This window comes from Nipponia nippon, unplaced genomic scaffold, assembly GCF_047370975.1.
Source record: "Nipponia nippon isolate SJK-2023a ecotype South Korea unplaced genomic scaffold, ASM4737097v1 scaffold_21, whole genome shotgun sequence".
NCBI classification, from domain to species: domain Eukaryota; kingdom Metazoa; phylum Chordata; class Aves; order Pelecaniformes; family Threskiornithidae; genus Nipponia; species Nipponia nippon.
In genome coordinates this window covers 2,281,676-2,298,577 of record NW_028262338.1, presented here as the reverse complement: position 1 = coordinate 2,298,577, position 16,902 = coordinate 2,281,676, and the positions used below count along the sequence as shown (strand labels likewise).

Here is a 16,902-nt window from a genome sequence, read left to right as displayed (position 1 = left end):
ACTTCCGAGCACGGCGCTGGGGTTCGCTTTGGCCTGTGCTGAGCACACGCCAGCCAGCCCAGCCAGGACTCGGCTTGGCTACCAGCGAGTGAAATCACAGCAGAAAACATCGGACGACGCACAACCACCAGATTAGACACGATGCCAACGCGTGCTCCTCTGCTAAGGGACCGAAAGTCGCATCCCTCGTGCAGCCACGCTGGCTGCTTCCCTCATCCTGCGGGAACTCCCTCCCCAGCACGGACCTGGGCTAGCAAGGGGGGAAGCCTCAAGGCCAGAGGCCGCAGAGATGGGCTCGTGAAGGCAGCAGGCTCCCCAGCCTTGCTTTGGGTAATACGTGTGCCAAAAGTGCGAGTCACAGTCCACGCAAAGAATTTCGCTTCAGAGAAACCCGCAGGAGACAAAAACCCAGGCTGGCGGGGGGAGACCAAGGAAGACTCCTCTTTCTGACATGTTTCTACCCGAATCTGCCTGCACACCTGAAATGAGGATCCACAGCAACCAGACAATGAGGCACGCCACCATTTAAGCCTTTTACAAAAGCAACTGCAATTCTTCTCCTGTGTGAATGCTGACAAGCTCCCCACTTCCACAAGCCCTTCGCTGCACATGCCCAACATGGAATTGCTACAAAAATAAAGCGGGACAAGACACCCGAGTAATGGAGAAGGTGCTTCTCAAAAAAACCGGCAACGATGTTTATGACTGCAAGTATATACATATTCTGCTTCAACAAGGGTGGTGGGGATCTGCCAGTCTGAATACTAAGCAGGGACACCACAAGCCTTCCATACATAATGGTATAAAAATGGAATATAAGTATATACTGCAGCTTTGTGAAATTTAGGGGCTTTTGCTAGACATTTATGCTATACAAAGATTTACATTTGGAAAAGTCATTCTGCTATATCTGGCAGAAATTTCAAAACAAATGGATCCCATATTTATTCATTCAATGATAACACTGAGCTCAGGATAAAGCTCTTCTAAATTCAGAGCACTTTATGAAAATTAATTACTACTTAGTTCGCCCTTCTGAGGTGGAAGGTATTACACCTGCATATACATGAGGACACCAAAGCACAAGTGGATTAAATACCTTGTCCAAGACCCCAGAGGCAGGCTTACTGATCATCCTAATTGCTGAAATATGTGTGCACACATGCATCTGTGTATGTGTGTGTTTAAATGGGCTTATCTTCTCCAGAGCCCTTCCCAGCGCATGGGTTGTTGCAGCGAAGCCAGCAGCTCAGTTGGTCTTTTCTCACCATACATGTCCCATCCACGTCTAATAAAAGATACCAACCCAAAAAAAGGGAACAGATTTTTTTGTGGGATGTACAGATAAGGATAAAAGCTGGATTTCAAACAGCCAAAGAACAGAAAACCCATTGTTAAAAAAAGCTGTGTAGTGTTACACTGACGGTTCTTAATCAGATTGCCACTGAGCAGCATTTCACCAGCCCACACTGGAGCGCAGCAGACCTGGGATACCGCGTGCCAACAAATGTTATAAAATCTGTCCCTTGACAGGCATACAAAGAGAAAAAGGGCTTCTGAGCTAGTGACAGAGACACATCACCACCTGTAATGTGACTGGCAGCCCACTCGGCCTGCTCCAGTGAACTGAAAGCACTTCAGCAACCGCTGCCATTGCCAGCCGTTCTGGAGATGGCCTCCTGCCCCGGTATTGGGTCTGTACCTCTTTGTCTGATCACCAGCAAAAGAACACATTGTCATGGGAACAAACAGGTATTTTGAGTTTCTGCAAGGCTCCTGTCGGTGCTGTCAGGTGGGGTTTCAGAGGGACGCTATAATTAGTCATCAGCACGTTACCTGGATGGATGGGTTGCCACTGATGTGTGGGGTAAAACACTTCCAGGTCCTCAGGATCAGTATCATCTTCTGTTATCGGCTCTTTCCTGCTGTCATCTTTTATGTCGCTCTCTTCTATTTTTGTAAGGGCAAACTCCTTTCGGATAGAAGAGATTCAGCTCATTAGCAATTGCATCTGGGTAATTTAGTGCTGGCTGAGAATACAAAATTTTTTCCCTCGCCAGCAGATTTTTTTTTTGACATCCGAGATTCTTTCCACATGGTTAAATTTAGATTTTAAGTATATTAAAGGTTAAACATGCATAACTAGCATGACATTTGTGCTGAAGAAAGCAACACAGCTTATTTCCTATTCCAGTGCAGGCTGCAGGTTTAAAACAAGCTTTCGCAGAGCCTCACCTATATTACACTTGGAGCCAGGAGCCCTGACTATTATTAGGGTTGTGTAACGTTGTAAGACCCTGTTTTCCCTTGCCTAAAAATATGTCAAACTTTTAACTTTTTCAGCTGAAATTTTCCACACGAGTGGAACGCCTCAAGCGTTGGTTTTTTTTTTCTTTTTTTTCTTAAATGCACTTATTTCAGGCTTGGAGAATATTTCAGCTAAAATAGTTCAGCTATTTCCAAAATAGGACATGGGGAAAACACACCGAATTGCCCACACGATAAAAATGTGAGCATCCTTTTCTTTACCCGTTCCCGGTGTCGTCCAAGTCTTTTAAAACAATGAGGCAGCGATTTAATCACCACCTACGTTGCAAGTGCAGCATGCGAACGGCAGAGGTGTGGTAGATCACTTAGCACGAGTGGTATGACACTACGCAAAGGAAAAAACGAGGATGAAAAGCAGGAAACAAAATCCTTGCTGCGAGGGAAACCTCGCTGTTCACTGGAAAGTCTCCTTAGGGAGCTGGTGGGAGTCACGTAAAACTGCAATGGATAAAATTATTGAGAGTGCATAGTAAGTAACGACCTCTTACAATCTCACACCAGGCTATTAACTGCTCGGGAAGCGGGTCTTTGCTATTCTGGTTTTCACAGGAACAGATAAGCTGGTCCAGGCTTATCGTCCAGACAGCTCAGTTTCTGTTGCCGGGAATATTATCAGCTTCTGATATCACCAAGGATGACATCACTGAATAATTTCAAATAACCAGCCTATAGGGAAAGATTACTCCTAATTGTTGGCAATTAGAATAAGAGTTACAGCTCACTTCATGAAGTGTTTTGATATTAATCCTTAGAACGTTTTCACGGGGAAAAAAAGAAGTCCATCAAGAGGTTAACTGGAAATTTTAGGCCATGTTCTGCCTTCACTTCTTCCGCTTCTTGGGAAAAATATATGCATATTTTCTGGCAGAATCTGGGTGCTTTGGATATAAATACCCATTATCCAGCCTAGGATAGTGTTTCCGAGCAAGAGAAATGTCAGCCTGAGCAAAACATACAGTTAGCAACGACAGTGGTAACACATGAAGATGGTTGACAAACCAGTAGAACGTTTTTATTTTATCTGTCACAAGGGACTGAAATTTCAGGAATGCACTGGAAAACAGAGCTTAACTCCTGCTTTCGCTTAGTGCATCAGAGGCTTGAAATTGTTAAAATTATGACAAATGGCTAAAGCTCAGTAACAATCATAAACATAAAAAGCCAGGTTCTACTGATAAAAATCAATGTTAACATTTTCTGAGCCAAGACTCAACAGGACTAAAATAAATGAGAAAGAGCAGTTATTACTTAGCTTATTTACGCTGCTATATTATTATCCAAGATGGACTTAACAATACAGGCCATTGTAAATTTACCAACAGGCCTCCGAGTGTCGTATCTGTTGAAACACATAATGGAGATGGCTGATGTTTACCAGCTCTGCTTAACAGAAGTGCCGTGGTCTGCGTGTTCAGTAAGGGTAAAAGGATGGGACTTGGTTCATTTAAATGTTACTGCCACTGCTTGGCCCGCAATTGCTTTGCAATACCCCGTTTTCATTAGCATTTCTGGCAAAAACAGGCAACAACACACAAGCGAGTCTTCATTAACACAGAAATTAGGTAGGATCCTTATCGGTTTGTTTTCATAATTAAAATAGTAGAAAGAAAGATGTTTTCTAAAGAACAATGGCAATTTCCTTAAAGGCAAAAAGCATCCCTGCTTTATCAGTCTGAAATCAACCTCAAGAAGCTGACAAGCCTCAGCAGGGAGGGTTTGAGTCAATCTGCTGTCTGTTTGCAACAAAGGAGGGATGTGGCCACCACGGAGCCGCTGTAGGGGAGCGCAGGAAAAGGTGATGGGAGAGTTAACCACCCATCGCATTAATCCTGTCTGAACCTCCAGGCTGCCTGCCAATTCAGGCACGTCCCAGTGCTTGTTCTCCAGCTGGGATGACTGTGCTCTGTCTCCAGCCTCTTCCCCTCCCTCCCTGAAATAAAGACAAATTAACTCATCATTACATGACTCCAGGTGGGTCCGAGGCACCGGCCTACAGTGTTTATACTGTAATCTGTCCCTTGTATTTGCTCTGGGTAATAGCACAGCCCCCAAACAGCTGCATCACACAACCAACAGGCCAGTAAGCTGCAATGCAAAGGCAGGAGTGAGTGTCCAGGGACATGGGGGGCCAGTGATCCCCTAGGCCAGGGCTGCTGGGGGACCCCCTGTTTTAAGCCACAGCATTAATTAAATTAAAAAACCACCACTCTCTACTGCTCGAGCTTCCTCAAGGAAGCTTTCCAGATCTACTAATCTAGTGGGGCCTGGCACCTGGGGCTCAGCAGCAGAATCCAAACCAGGGGAGTTTTGCACACCTGTACAAGTGCAGAGGGACAGACAGCATCCACTCACCTCAACTGCAGCTTCACAAGAACACTGGAAGTAGCAAAATCCATGCACATGGGACGCAAGGGCCGGAGAGGATGCCCTGCTAAGCCTGACTCACTTGCGGTGACTCAACAGGGGCACAGCTAGGAACCTAATCGAGGCCACCTCTTCTTGCCACTAGCCCGCATAATTAGCTTTGCAGGGGGGAACGTGTGACAACTCCAAATAGAAAAAGTGACATCTAGCAAACAAGAGAACTGCCCGAGTTGCACTGCTCCTGTCGCAAACCTTCTGGATTGAGCATATTCTGGATTTCCTGGGGTGAAGCAAGCAGTCTTAAGAAAGAAGCCCTTCTGAAATGTTGTTATGGAAGACCTGCTGTCGAGGAGAGGTGATTCACCAACCGCTGCAACACCCTACTTGGCCCTACAGAGGGATCAGGTAAGGCTGTCGCCCCACCAGAGACTCCGGTGGCTGGACAGCTCTTTGCGAGCACGGCTCTCCGCCGGAGCAGCCAACACTTACGGGAACTCTGTCGCTTAGGCTTGACCGGGAAAACACTGCAGAAACCACCAAGACCAACAGGTTGACTTTGGCAGCGGTGGAGAGGAGACCGGCCCAGTGAGACATTGCCACCAGCCTGAAATGCAAAGGAAAACAAAATCAACAATATTTTAGTCCACGTTTTCACAGGTTTCAGCATTCTTTACGCGACATTTTGCAACGCAGCACGTGTTCAGGGGTGCGACACCGCAGGAAACGGAACACCTTGGGGTGTTAGTGCATGGGTCTCACTGGGGGCAGCCGACAGCAAGGGGTGCCAATTTTACTGCAAACTGAGTTTATGACAGGTAATGACAGAGTAGCTTATAGTGACCCTGCAGGGGCTTATATCTCTCCTAGAAAATATGGAGAGACTTGCAAGTCTTGTTTAAATCACTCTGTTGGTGCCATGGATGACAACTACAGGGAAAAATAAAAATCAGTGCAATCCTGCAAAGGCTTTTTATGCCTGTGCCTCATTTTAAGCACAGAAGTAGCTGCGTTAATTCAAATTAAACAAAACTACCAGTCGTCAAAGGATCAGGGGTTTATCTAAATCCATACATAGTTTTTTCTTGAGGAAAACAACATTTTGCGGAGGTCAGCAAGGTTTACTTGGTGGTTCCTACAGCGCAAGGCTTTCCCCGCTGCTCAGAGCGCCGGCTCACCCGAACTGTGAGCCCAGGAGCCAGCTCTGCCCACGCTTGCAGTGGACCATGAAGCAGTCCCGTGGCATCCAGCCATCCCCACTGACCACAGACCACCTACTGAACAAGAGAGGGGGAAAGAAAGAAGGGTCCTGCTCTTGTGGCTGCCAGTCACCCTGGCACAGAGCTCGCATCCCCACCACTACGTGTGTAGCCACGCTCACACACACGCGTGCCCCCGCTGCCTTACAACACGAGGCTTTAAATCCACCTACAGCACTCAGCTCGCTGCTTCACATGCTGGGGTAGGGAACGGAGCAGCCTGCCAGCACACAGGCTGGAGAAGTATTTCCTTTGATTGGCTCTAAATTTACATGCTGCTAAATTAAACTAAATGAGGTCTTTTGAAAGAAGATGGGACTGATTAGTTCCGTTCAAACACTCCTTCATTACTCATCCCTCCATCAAGTCTGCTCCTACTCCTATCCAGGTTTTAAAGAATTTCCTCCCATACATGCAGTCCTAAATATCTATCTTCCTGTCTCTGATGTCCATCAGGATGGCACATCACATCGCAGATTTCTTCCTTCCTTGAAGCAACCATCTTCTATTCCACACAGCAGAAAATACACTCACAGGCACACCCACCACCAACTCCTGCCACCGAAGGACATCTCCCCCCAAAAAACTTGGGGACACGGAGGGAGTGGAGTCCTCTCCTTCCACCCCTTTACTGCTACCTTGTCTCCCCACTCTGTTATATTACTTCTTCCTCTTCCTGCTTGGTTTTTGCCTTAGTTAAAAAAAGAAAATAAAAGGCAAAACACCACATCACGCTGGTCAGCAGTGGACATCTGGGAAAAAGCAGCAGAGCAGGGAGCACAAACAGTAATACATCTGATGCACTTCTGCATCTTCCAAAAACTCCTGACCCAGGGTCTTCCTGAACAGCAGCCTCTATCTTTGAACTCAAATCCAGCTCAACCAGATTTTTGTTTTCCCATTAATTGCTTTTGGAGTGGATCTGGACTTTTGACACCCACAGCATCCCTCAGCAACGAGCTCCACTACTTAATTCACACCATGCGCTAAAGTACCACCTTGCATTTCTGACCTGGTGCTTGATATCCTCCTTTGATATCCTCTTTTCTAAAGGGTCAAAGAACCACCTCAAGGAGCCACAAGCCCTTCTTAAACTACAAATGCAGTATCATAGAACCATAGAATCATTAGGGTTGGAAAAGACCCTTAAGATCATTGAGTCCAACCGTTAACCTATCACTGCCAAGTCCACCACTAAACCACATCCTCAAGCACCATGTCTACCTGTCTTTTAAATACCTCCAGGGATGGGGACTCAACCCCTTCCCTGGGCAGCCTGTGCCAGGGCCTGACTGCCCTTTCAGTGAAGAAGTTTTTCCTAATATCCAACCTAAACTTCCCCTGGCGCAGCTTGAGGCTGTTTCCTCTCGTCCTGTCACTTGTTACTGGGGAGAAGAGACCGACCCCCACCTCACTACAACCTCCTTTCAAGTAGTTGTAGAGAGCAATAAGGGCTCCCCTCAGCCTCCTCTTCTCCAGACTAAACACCCCCAGCTCCCTCAGCCGCTCCTCATAAGACTTGTGCTCCAGACCCTTCACCAACTTTGTTGCCCTCCTCTGGACACGCTCCAGCACCTCAATGTCCTTCTTGTGGTGAGGGGCCCAACACTGAACACAGCACTCAAGGTAAAGAAAAGCTTCTCTTCACTCGAGGTGAAGAAAAGCTTCTACTTCTACTCGAGTAGAAGAAAAGCTCTCCGTTTTCAGAAGACAGGCAAAGACAACCTGTGCCCAAAGCCTCCATCTCTCTCTTGGGGCACTGCCAAGTGCAACCAGGCTACAACTAGCACCCAGGCTCCTGAGCTGGAAAACCCAGAGCAGGGTTCATGGGCTCAAACTCCACCTGCTCCCAGAAGATCGACGCACCTTTCTGGCCAATGCCATAGTCAGGACCTCCATCTCAGACTGACCAAGACATACAGTCCTCCCCTCAACCCACCTCGGAACAAACTGCTGCTTTTTACACAGGAAACAGTTTTTCGGGTTTGGGTTTTTTTTTTTAGTTATAAAACAAGTGGTAAAACTGGGATAATGAAAAATAGATGTATTCCTAAAACTTTACCTGCAAACCTGGAAATAAAAAGAGAAAAGAAGAAAAAGAAATTCAACAAAGCAGTGGCTGAAAGAAAACGCGCACTCCCATAAAAATAGAGCTCACGTGTACAGAGAAGGCTGGTAGCAAATGACAGCACAGCCTCTTTAAAGCCTACAACCCCATGCCTGCCTGGAAGATGACATCTGCACAACAATTAGCAGTTTGCTTAGGTCCCAGGTAGGCAGGAGGAGCTAACATGTGAAACACGGGGGTTTGAAGCTCCTGGACAGAAGCCTGCGCAGGCTGACATCTCGTTACAAGACAGACATACGCAGAGGGCGTGAGAGGATTTCCAAACCAAATGTTATGTGGATACAATGCATTTTTAGAAACGACCCTTGCAGCTTGCAAAGCAGAAAGGGTGGTAACCGTGGACCCCACCTGAATGGGGAGCATTTGCTCTGATTTGTGGACATCATTTTGGCATCCAGCAGCACCCACATTCAGCTGCAGCTGATCAGCACCAGAACCACTACAGGAGGACAACAAATTCCCCTTGTGCAGAGTGGGGTGGGTTGTGGGGTTTTTTCCCTAATAATCCTCTTTTGTCAAGGAAAATCAGGTGCTAGGGAAAGAGCAAAGGGTCACACTCAAAGAAGCCTCCGTTCCTGGCAGTAGTCCTCCCGTCAGAGCAGGCGATGTTCTCGGCTTTGCAGCATAGCGAGGTTCTGCTCCACGGCTCCAGAAAACCCCATCTGCACCAGCGGCCGCAAAAACAACAGCATTGCCATTATGTTCTCTATTAGCAGGGACATTTTTACTGATTTTACTAGCCGCGCATCAGTAAGTACTGCGCATCAGTAAGTGCTGCACAGCCCCGTGAATGTGGTTGCTATAGTCATAGGTGACAGTTCAAAGCAAGTCAGTAGGAGGAACATATTTCATTAATGCCTTCTGCTGCTGGGAATGCACCGCTCTTTCATGTCCTAACTCAAAGCCTACGCTGCGTGTACGGTGCCACTCCAATAAATCCAGCTGAAGCCTCATCTGAATTCTGATCCGCTGCTCCGGGAGAGCACACGGACATCCCGGAGAGCTCCCCAGCCCCCTCACCAGGCTCTGGTTTTACGGCCAACTGGACGTAATAACAATAAGCTAATCCTTGTTCTCATCTCGGGATTGAGGGAGCAGCATGAGAATTATAAGTCTTGCAAAACTGTCTGCAAATTTACTAATTCAGGTAGGGTATCTGTCCAGCCAGCCTTCGTTGAGATGGCTGGTGGTAATGACAGCACCAGCAGCACTTTGCGTGTCTATGAGCACAAATAATTCACACAGCTCCCCTCGCCGAGCACAGGGCAGCACTGGAGGAAATCAAACAATGAAAGGCATCAAGGAACACATCCCAAGCAGCCTTCAGCTGAACTGGTGACATGAAGACCTCCAAGCACTCACAGCCTCTTAGGCTGAAGCCAAAGTTTGATGGGCAGTAACAGTTAAGGAAACTGTTTTAAAGATAGATGTGTAAATTGGGATGTCTGATGGAAAAGGTGCACTCAGGACACATACTGCAATCAGTGTGAAGATCCCCATTCAACCACAATGTCATTTTAATGACGCTGGCATCTATGGCCGAGACTAGCATGATGTGCTGAGTGATGTGCAACGCAACGGAGAAAGAGAAGGAAATTTAGCTGACCTGACCTGAAATTTTCTTCCTCTCAGCAATAGGGTCCCCAGGTCTGTAATGAGCACCTGTTTTTGCTGACTTGCTACTGAAGAGCAGAGCAGTGTCAGTCAGGCATCTTGGGAACATCCCGTGGCCAGCAGTCCCTCCTCCTCCGATGACTGTGCAGCTACATCAACAGGAGGAAGAGGAGGTTTTAATCTGAAATTCAGCCTATGCATAAGAGAGGAAACAGCTGGTGGACAAACAGGATTACTAGGAGGCCACAGGACACTCTGCCCTTCCCTGTTCATCACAGTCGGGTCTGCACACAACCCTCTGCTTTCAAACAGACAAGCAGGACCAACCTGCAAATATGATCATCCTCTCTTCTTCCCAGAGGACAGAGTCACAAAGGCTCCTGTTAAGTATAAGCCAAGCTAAGAAAAGCCACCCTGGAAATACACGTTTTGGTGGACACAGGCCCAGATGACCATGTGTCTGCTTAGCAAGTCTGGATCCTGAAGACCTGCCTCAGCTCTCCCTGCTCTGACAGTACTTGGACATTGCACCATGGCTTCTGGCATGAAGCACAGGATTTCTTGGATTTCCTCTGGAAACAGGAGCCATGAGAAGACAACTTGCCCGTATTAAAACCCCAATGGCTCTCATAAGACAGAGCACAGGTCCTGTCCTTCCAAACATGCCTACCTGGAGATGGTTACCTGCAGCACATTTTAATGTGGAGGATCCAGCAGGAAGGTGTGAGCCGACGGGCAAAATGCTGCAAGAACCACAACGAGCTACCAAACCTTGTACAATGTGAGCGTTCCCCACTGCCTTCACTAAGAACAGGACTTGTGAGTCTCTGATACCTCTTTTCCCCCCTTAAAAGACATCATCATCTTCTTTTCATGCTTTTTCTTCCCTGAGACGAGGTCTAGAAATTAACTGCACTTGCCCTAGGTGCAGTGCCCAGGTGAAGCTGCTGTGGCTCTGCACGAGCGACCGACAGGCACCCAGAAAGCTCCAGGGACCTCCTGCTCCATGCGCTTGTCTGAGCCCCCGCCTCCCACAAACACGTCCCGATCAGCAACATTTCCAAACGGAGGCAGGAGTGAAATTTCCTCTTCATTAAAGCCAATATTAAAACTACAAAGATCCTGGAAGAGACCTGAATACATTTGACTGATCAAAGAACTGGATCTGAATAAAAATTAATAATAAAAACAGAATACAATAATAATAATAATGAACGTAACACCTTATGCAAAGCAGAAGAGCCCTGAACGGCAAAACCAAACATAACAGGGAGCTTCCTTCAGGGACCCGTGCGATGCTCCCAGTGGAGCCTCAATTTGTTCGTCCTCGATTCTCCCAGAACAAACTGGGCAGGAACAGACTGCTCTGGGTACGGACCCATGGCACTGGGCTGGCGCAGGCTCCGTGCAGCGTTGTTCGAGGTCTGATGTTGTATCTGCGTCTGCTGCGCTCGGGATGCTCTCAGCAGCTCTGCTCCTCCTGGCATCCTGCCGTTGGGAAAGCACGCTCCTGCCTCCCGCGACTATCCCCAGCTCCACGCAGGAGCCCGCTGCACCGAGAGCCCCCAACCCCTGCCCCAGGGTCCCACCTGGGCACGAAGCCCCGCACACACGGGTGAAAGACAGGACAGCAAGCACCACTTGTTTGCAAACACCCTCACACTACCAAGATTTCAGCGGAGAGGGCACAGCTGCAAGACAGACCGTCCTGTCGACGCCGCTTATAAAATTGCTTAAAAAAACGTTTATTCTTCTTGCTTGCTCCTCATCATTTACTCCTACCAGGACTCTGCTCTGGAGTGCTAAAAACACTCCTACACAAGGGAAAAGCTGTGGGAACACCTTCCCGTATTTGATTGCCTACAGAGAACCCATGCAGCAAGGAGGCCGTGCTTTTAGGTTTTGCAGCTCGAGCTCTGCTGGTTAGGCACAGCCTGCCCCCAAGCAGCAAGTCCTGCTCTGATCTGCAGCAGAAGCACCGCTCTGGACCAGAACCAGTGCACAGGGAGAAATTTTGACATGGAGCGGTGGGGATGGGGAGGGAGGAGAAGGATAACCATGGCAGAAACACGTGCTTACAGAGCCTGGCATCTACCGTGCAATCATGCAACTTTTATAACCGCCACTAACAAATAATAACAATAAATATTAATAACCCCTACAGGCTACCTGCTTAGCCATCAGCTAACATCAGCGCCTCTAACAGCAGCTCAGCTACGATACCACCCAATGCTGGTCTTTCCTACAAGCGCTGCCGGGTACCGACGCACGCGAGAGCAGAGCACGCCTGTATCCAGTGACAGGAGACGGCACAGCAGCACCCGGCACGGCAAGGGCGGCTCTCGGCACCCCGCGGCTTCACCGGCACCGGCCACGGCGCTGCACAGGGGCGGAGGAGTGGGTTCTTGTGGGTCATTTATGGTTAAAGCCGGCATCGCCCCTTCTACCCGACCACAGCAAGTCCGACCCTGTTGTTTGTATAAACAACCTCGCACAGTTTAATATTAAACATCATTTAGTCTATCAATTAAATGTACTTAATGAATCACTTCAGAAACCAGCATTCACAGAAAACGCTGCTCTCCAGAGGGCAAGAGCACAGCTTTATACTTCAGTGGTTTGAAGTCTGAGCAAGGCTGCTGTCACCCTCTCCATCCGCTCCTTAGCGGCGACGGCAGAAGGGGCCACTCTCCGCCGTGGCTCAGCAAGATCCCCGACAGCAGGGGCTGCAGCCGGCACACCTCTGGCAGTCCTCAGACCCTCCATGCCGGAGAGCCCTGGGTCCGGGATGGGGGGATCTTCTGCTCCGCTCAGGATAGAGTGTACAAAAGCAGAGCATGCCTCAGAGATCAGAGGACTGAATTTATTGTTTATTATTTATAAAAAATGCATCTACCTGAATTTCTGGCAGCTGCTCTCGCAGGGCTCTGCGACCACCCGCACATGACACCCTCGCTCTGCAGAGCTTCGGGGCTAGCAAGCACATTCGAGTCCGTACCAGAGCACGGGGGCTGATTTGCACCAATTCAGGACTTGCCTGGAGATAAAAAGGTGTGCAGGGACCTTCAGGACAAACATTTTTCTGAAAGCTGCCACACTGCCTGACCTCAACCATGCGAAACAGCTCTCCCCTTCCTCATCGCCTCCCCATCACTCCAAACCCAGCTGAAAATGCCTCTCCTTCTGCCCGTACCTGTTCCCTTCTCCTGCTCCTTGCTGCAATTTCCCATGCACAGCACATAAAATTGAGTGATATTTTTCCCCCCACATGTATCTATCATTTCCATCAGCCCCTATTTGCAAGGAGACCCCTTGGCTCGGACTAACCTGGGAGTCTGCCAGGATTCAGCGTATTTTTTTTACCCCCTCTGCTTTCCCAAGCTTGGAGAATGTAACAGGAAAGAAAGCGCACACCGCACTAGCCAGGGCACGGGGCACCCTGATGTCCCGCTGCAGCTGGGCCCACAAAGAGCCACAGATTTAACCGGCGTACTACTCCCAGCCTGTCTGGAAACAGCTTTTTATATTTTCCAAGTTCCTGCCGTTCACTCGTTGGTCCCACATCAAATAACAACCTCCCTCCCCTGTCAGGTGCCGGCTTCCCTATAAAGAGGCTCAATTAAGAGGTTAAAAAAACATGCAAAATTCAGGCTCAGTATTATAGAGATCCGACACCGATTTATCAGGCACACAACTCCCACAGCAGCACCTGCACCACACCACCTGCCCCAGAACAAGCATCTATCCCTCATGGCTGTATCTCAGCCTGTCCCCACCAAGACCCTTGCTGCCGGCTCCGGCTCAGCCTGGAGGTTTTCCATCGGGATTGCCATCGCTCCTGAGCCGAGGGCACCGGCTGCCACAGCCCTGCAGAGCACCTGGCGCAGAGGTGCCCTGACAGCAGGCAAGCAAAGGGCCTCACCAGCAGCTCTATCGATCCGCCAGAAACAGTGAGCTGCGAAGTTTATGAAAAATGCATTTCCTCACCTCTCCACAGCACACCGGCCAGCGGTGACAGCTCGTGCTCGGCGTGACGACCCACGGGCACAGGTCACGGCGGGGAGCAGCACAGCATGTGGGCAGCAAATGTGTGGCTCGCCCGCCGCATGCTCTGGCTACGCAGCCAGGATTAACATGGCATCGCAACCCGTGGGATTAACTGCACGGGATGCCTGGCGGGATGCCCAGCTCAGGACCTCCCTTGCAAGAGAGCTGGGCTCCCACACACTTCCAGTTCTGGGGCAAGTTCCCAGTTGAAAAGCCACTGGGATCCGCCTTGTGGGCCAAACCCACCCAGGAGCTGCCAGACCGGCCACCGGCAGCAAAACCTGGAATAAAGCTCTAACGAGACAATCTCAAACCCTCCCGGAAAGGGGAATAAGGAGCTTTCTAGGGATGAATGTAACCTGCTGCCAAGCAGGCTTCCTCGGGACCGCTCCTGGCTTTGCCCCAGCTCTCTGCGGGAACCCGGGCAAGTCATTCCCCGCGCCGGGGCTCAGTTGCTCCATTCCTAACACAGACGCCACCGTTATAACCAAGGGAATGACGGGGCTCCTTCCACTAAGGACTCCAGCAATATCTTCGTGTGGATGAAAGGCATTATTCAAGTTTCCTTATTTTTTCACTACATCAGTACTTTTAAAGTGGTCTCAGAAGATGCCTTTCATAAGCAATGAAAAAAAGCCCTGGGACAGTAACGAGCATGAAGAGAGAACGGAGAGACTACCAGTACAATCATCTAGAAGCGACTCTCACCATGATTTCCATTCTTCTACCCAGGCATTTCCCACCAAGATTAAAATTTGGGTCCTGCTCCCCAAGCGCAAGAGCCTCCCCAGTCTGAAACCGAAGCAGAACAGCCAGCCTGCAGCAGGCAGCATTCGTTCAGCAGCTTTTTTCCCCAAGGAAATTTAAAATAGCAAAATGCTCCAAGGGCTGCAAATGCAGAAGTAAATGCACAGACACAGGAAGGTGAAAGAGAACATAAATTCCTTCCCTCTCGTGTTCTTCATCATCTGCCACCTCTACTTTGAGGAACGTTTTTTTGCCTTTCTGCTTGTGAGATGGTTACAGACTGACATGTGCTCACGCTGCACCTACGATCAAGATGCTCCAGTCTTCGTTGGTCCTTGGGCACTGTTTTAAGATTAATAAAAATCAGGGAAGAAGCAAGGAAACTGCCTGCACACAAAGCACCATCAAATGCAAGGAGTCCACAGCTGAAAAATACATTTCTTCTCTCATCTCTTGTCAGATAGGGAGAGCTATTTTAGATGTTACTTGTAGCAACATATGGAAAAAATAGTTGAAAATGTGACAGTGCAGCATCGTTTTAATTAAACTCAGGCACTGCAGAATCGCTCCGGCCAAGGGCAGGTGCTGGATGTTGCAGTCTGCTTCCTCAGGGGCAGATGCAGACCCAAGTCCTCCAGCAGAGAAGGTTTCATGGACCCCTCTGGAGGCCCAACTGCTGTTATTAGATGGCCCCAATCACCCGCACGGGCTGTGACCTTCCTGCTGTCGTCCTGCCTTTTGCCTCATCGGCCTCCACTAAGCAGAGCTTTGATCCCCCAAGTGACTCCTGGTTCAGAGACCTTCTCTTCCCTTTTGCGGCCTAGACATGAAGCACCTTGGCTTCTGATGCGGAGACTTTCATCTTGCACAGAGCGCCCGTCTCTGCAATTCATCTGGTCTCTTCAAACAGCAGCAGAGCCACGGCTTGTGATCTGTGCAAAACTGCATTTTCCTTAGGGAAGAAAAGTCATGCTGGCGCTCATCTCCACCTTGTCATGGCACAACAGGCTGTACTGGTGCTTCAAAGAGCTCCTCAACCTTAAATCCTCATGACATGGTGACAAAGCGGGGAACCTGCCTCTGTATGTCTCACGAATCCCAGCAGAGGTTACGAAACAGCATTTCTGCGAACGCCTTAGCCGCCACGGGAGCCTGTGCGTGCTGTCAGCCGCACCGGTCGCCACACTTGAGGGCTGCAAGGTCCAAGTGGCTCCTCTCCGCAGGCTCGAGCAACCCCTTCGCTACAGATGTTTGAACTGCGAGTCTGGGCCTTATAGGCGTTCGCAATGAAGGGTCATGGACAGAGACTCAAAGTAGTAAACCCTCCAAGCAGCAGGACTGCTCCCAGTCCAAAGGTCCCTCCTGAGCTCCATGACTGTGCTCACTGCTCTTCGGAGCCGTGGGGTTCAATCAGGAGCAGTACCGTAGCTCTGTCCCACCGCCCCTCAGCCAGAGCACAGGCAGGCTCCATCAGCCCCAAAACCTGGACTGGGGAAGGAGGAAAACAGAGGTGCAACCAGAAGTGAGTGGTTTTCCTCTGTGATTTTCTCTTCCAAGGGACAACAATTGTGTTCGTAACCTCAGCACCCTTCAGTCCAAAAAAAAAAGACCTACTGTTTCTCATCTGGAGCTTGGACCAACCGCAGGAGACCCAGCCACTTAAAAGGAACATCCTTTTGTTAGAGAATAACCTATAAAGAGCCATTTCGTGGACTGGCATATCTCAGCAGCTGAGCAGCACCAGTCCATGACGGGTCCTTTCTTTGGCAGTCCTGGCTGTCACTGCACACACCGCCTCTGCAAATACCGCACAACGCGCCCAGGCAGCAGGAAGCAGCAGCCAAAGGATACAGTGATTTTTGCTCTCCTTTTTTCTTGGCCCTTGCTGCATGGCTACTTGCAAAGCCAAGGACTCTCAAAATCTCCCTGCCTGCTCTAAGAGCTAACAGCAGGCTGTTAGGCACCCATACTCTTTAAGCTCTGATGAAAGATGCATCTGCAGGACCCTTCTCTCTGCTCAGAGAGCAGAACATCCTGAGCAGCTTCCTCTACATCCCGGTGGTGCCACGGCCTCATCTTGCCACATCGGGTGGGGAGATGGCGAGTCCACCCCAGGACTGCCAGGCCACATTTGTACGGAGTGGGCTTCTCCCATGAAGACCACAGACTTCAGCCATCGCCTCCTGCAAGCAGATTTATCACACAATGGACAAACTATTCTGCAGAGCTTCTCCATCAGCTGCCATCTAAATACAGCTGCCACGCGAATCAAGGGTGTTTCAATGACAGCCTCCACAGTGACTTCCAGTGACCACAGACATCACACGTCGAGACAAGTTTTGGCACCGACCCCGATCCAGGGAGTGAGAAATCTCAGTGCACCCAGAACCAGGCAGGGACGGTTACTCACATGTAGAA

The 16,902-nt window shown here is 49.3% G+C and overlaps 1 protein-coding gene across 14 annotated transcripts in view; it reads right to left on the bottom strand.

The window, feature by feature from the left end:
* SIL1 (SIL1 nucleotide exchange factor) overlaps positions 1–16,902 on the bottom strand; it is a 98,543-nt gene that overhangs the window by 69,773 nt on the left and 11,868 nt on the right. For 8 of the 14 annotated variants that reach the window (XM_087760160.1, XM_087760166.1, XM_087760165.1 and 5 more), the window contains 2 exons: positions 5,182–5,296; positions 1,837–1,972 (listed from right to left, as the gene is read on the bottom strand). In XM_087760160.1, the coding sequence (XP_087616286.1) occupies positions 1,837–1,972; positions 5,182–5,286 (241 nt within the window). In that variant the 5' untranslated portion in view covers positions 5,287–5,296. Of the gene's footprint in view, positions 1–1,836; positions 1,973–5,181; positions 5,297–5,867; positions 5,893–9,682; positions 9,884–16,902 lie in introns of those variants that run through there. The other 6 variants (XM_087760167.1, XM_087760168.1, XM_087760159.1 and 3 more) reach the window with 6 other exon arrangements.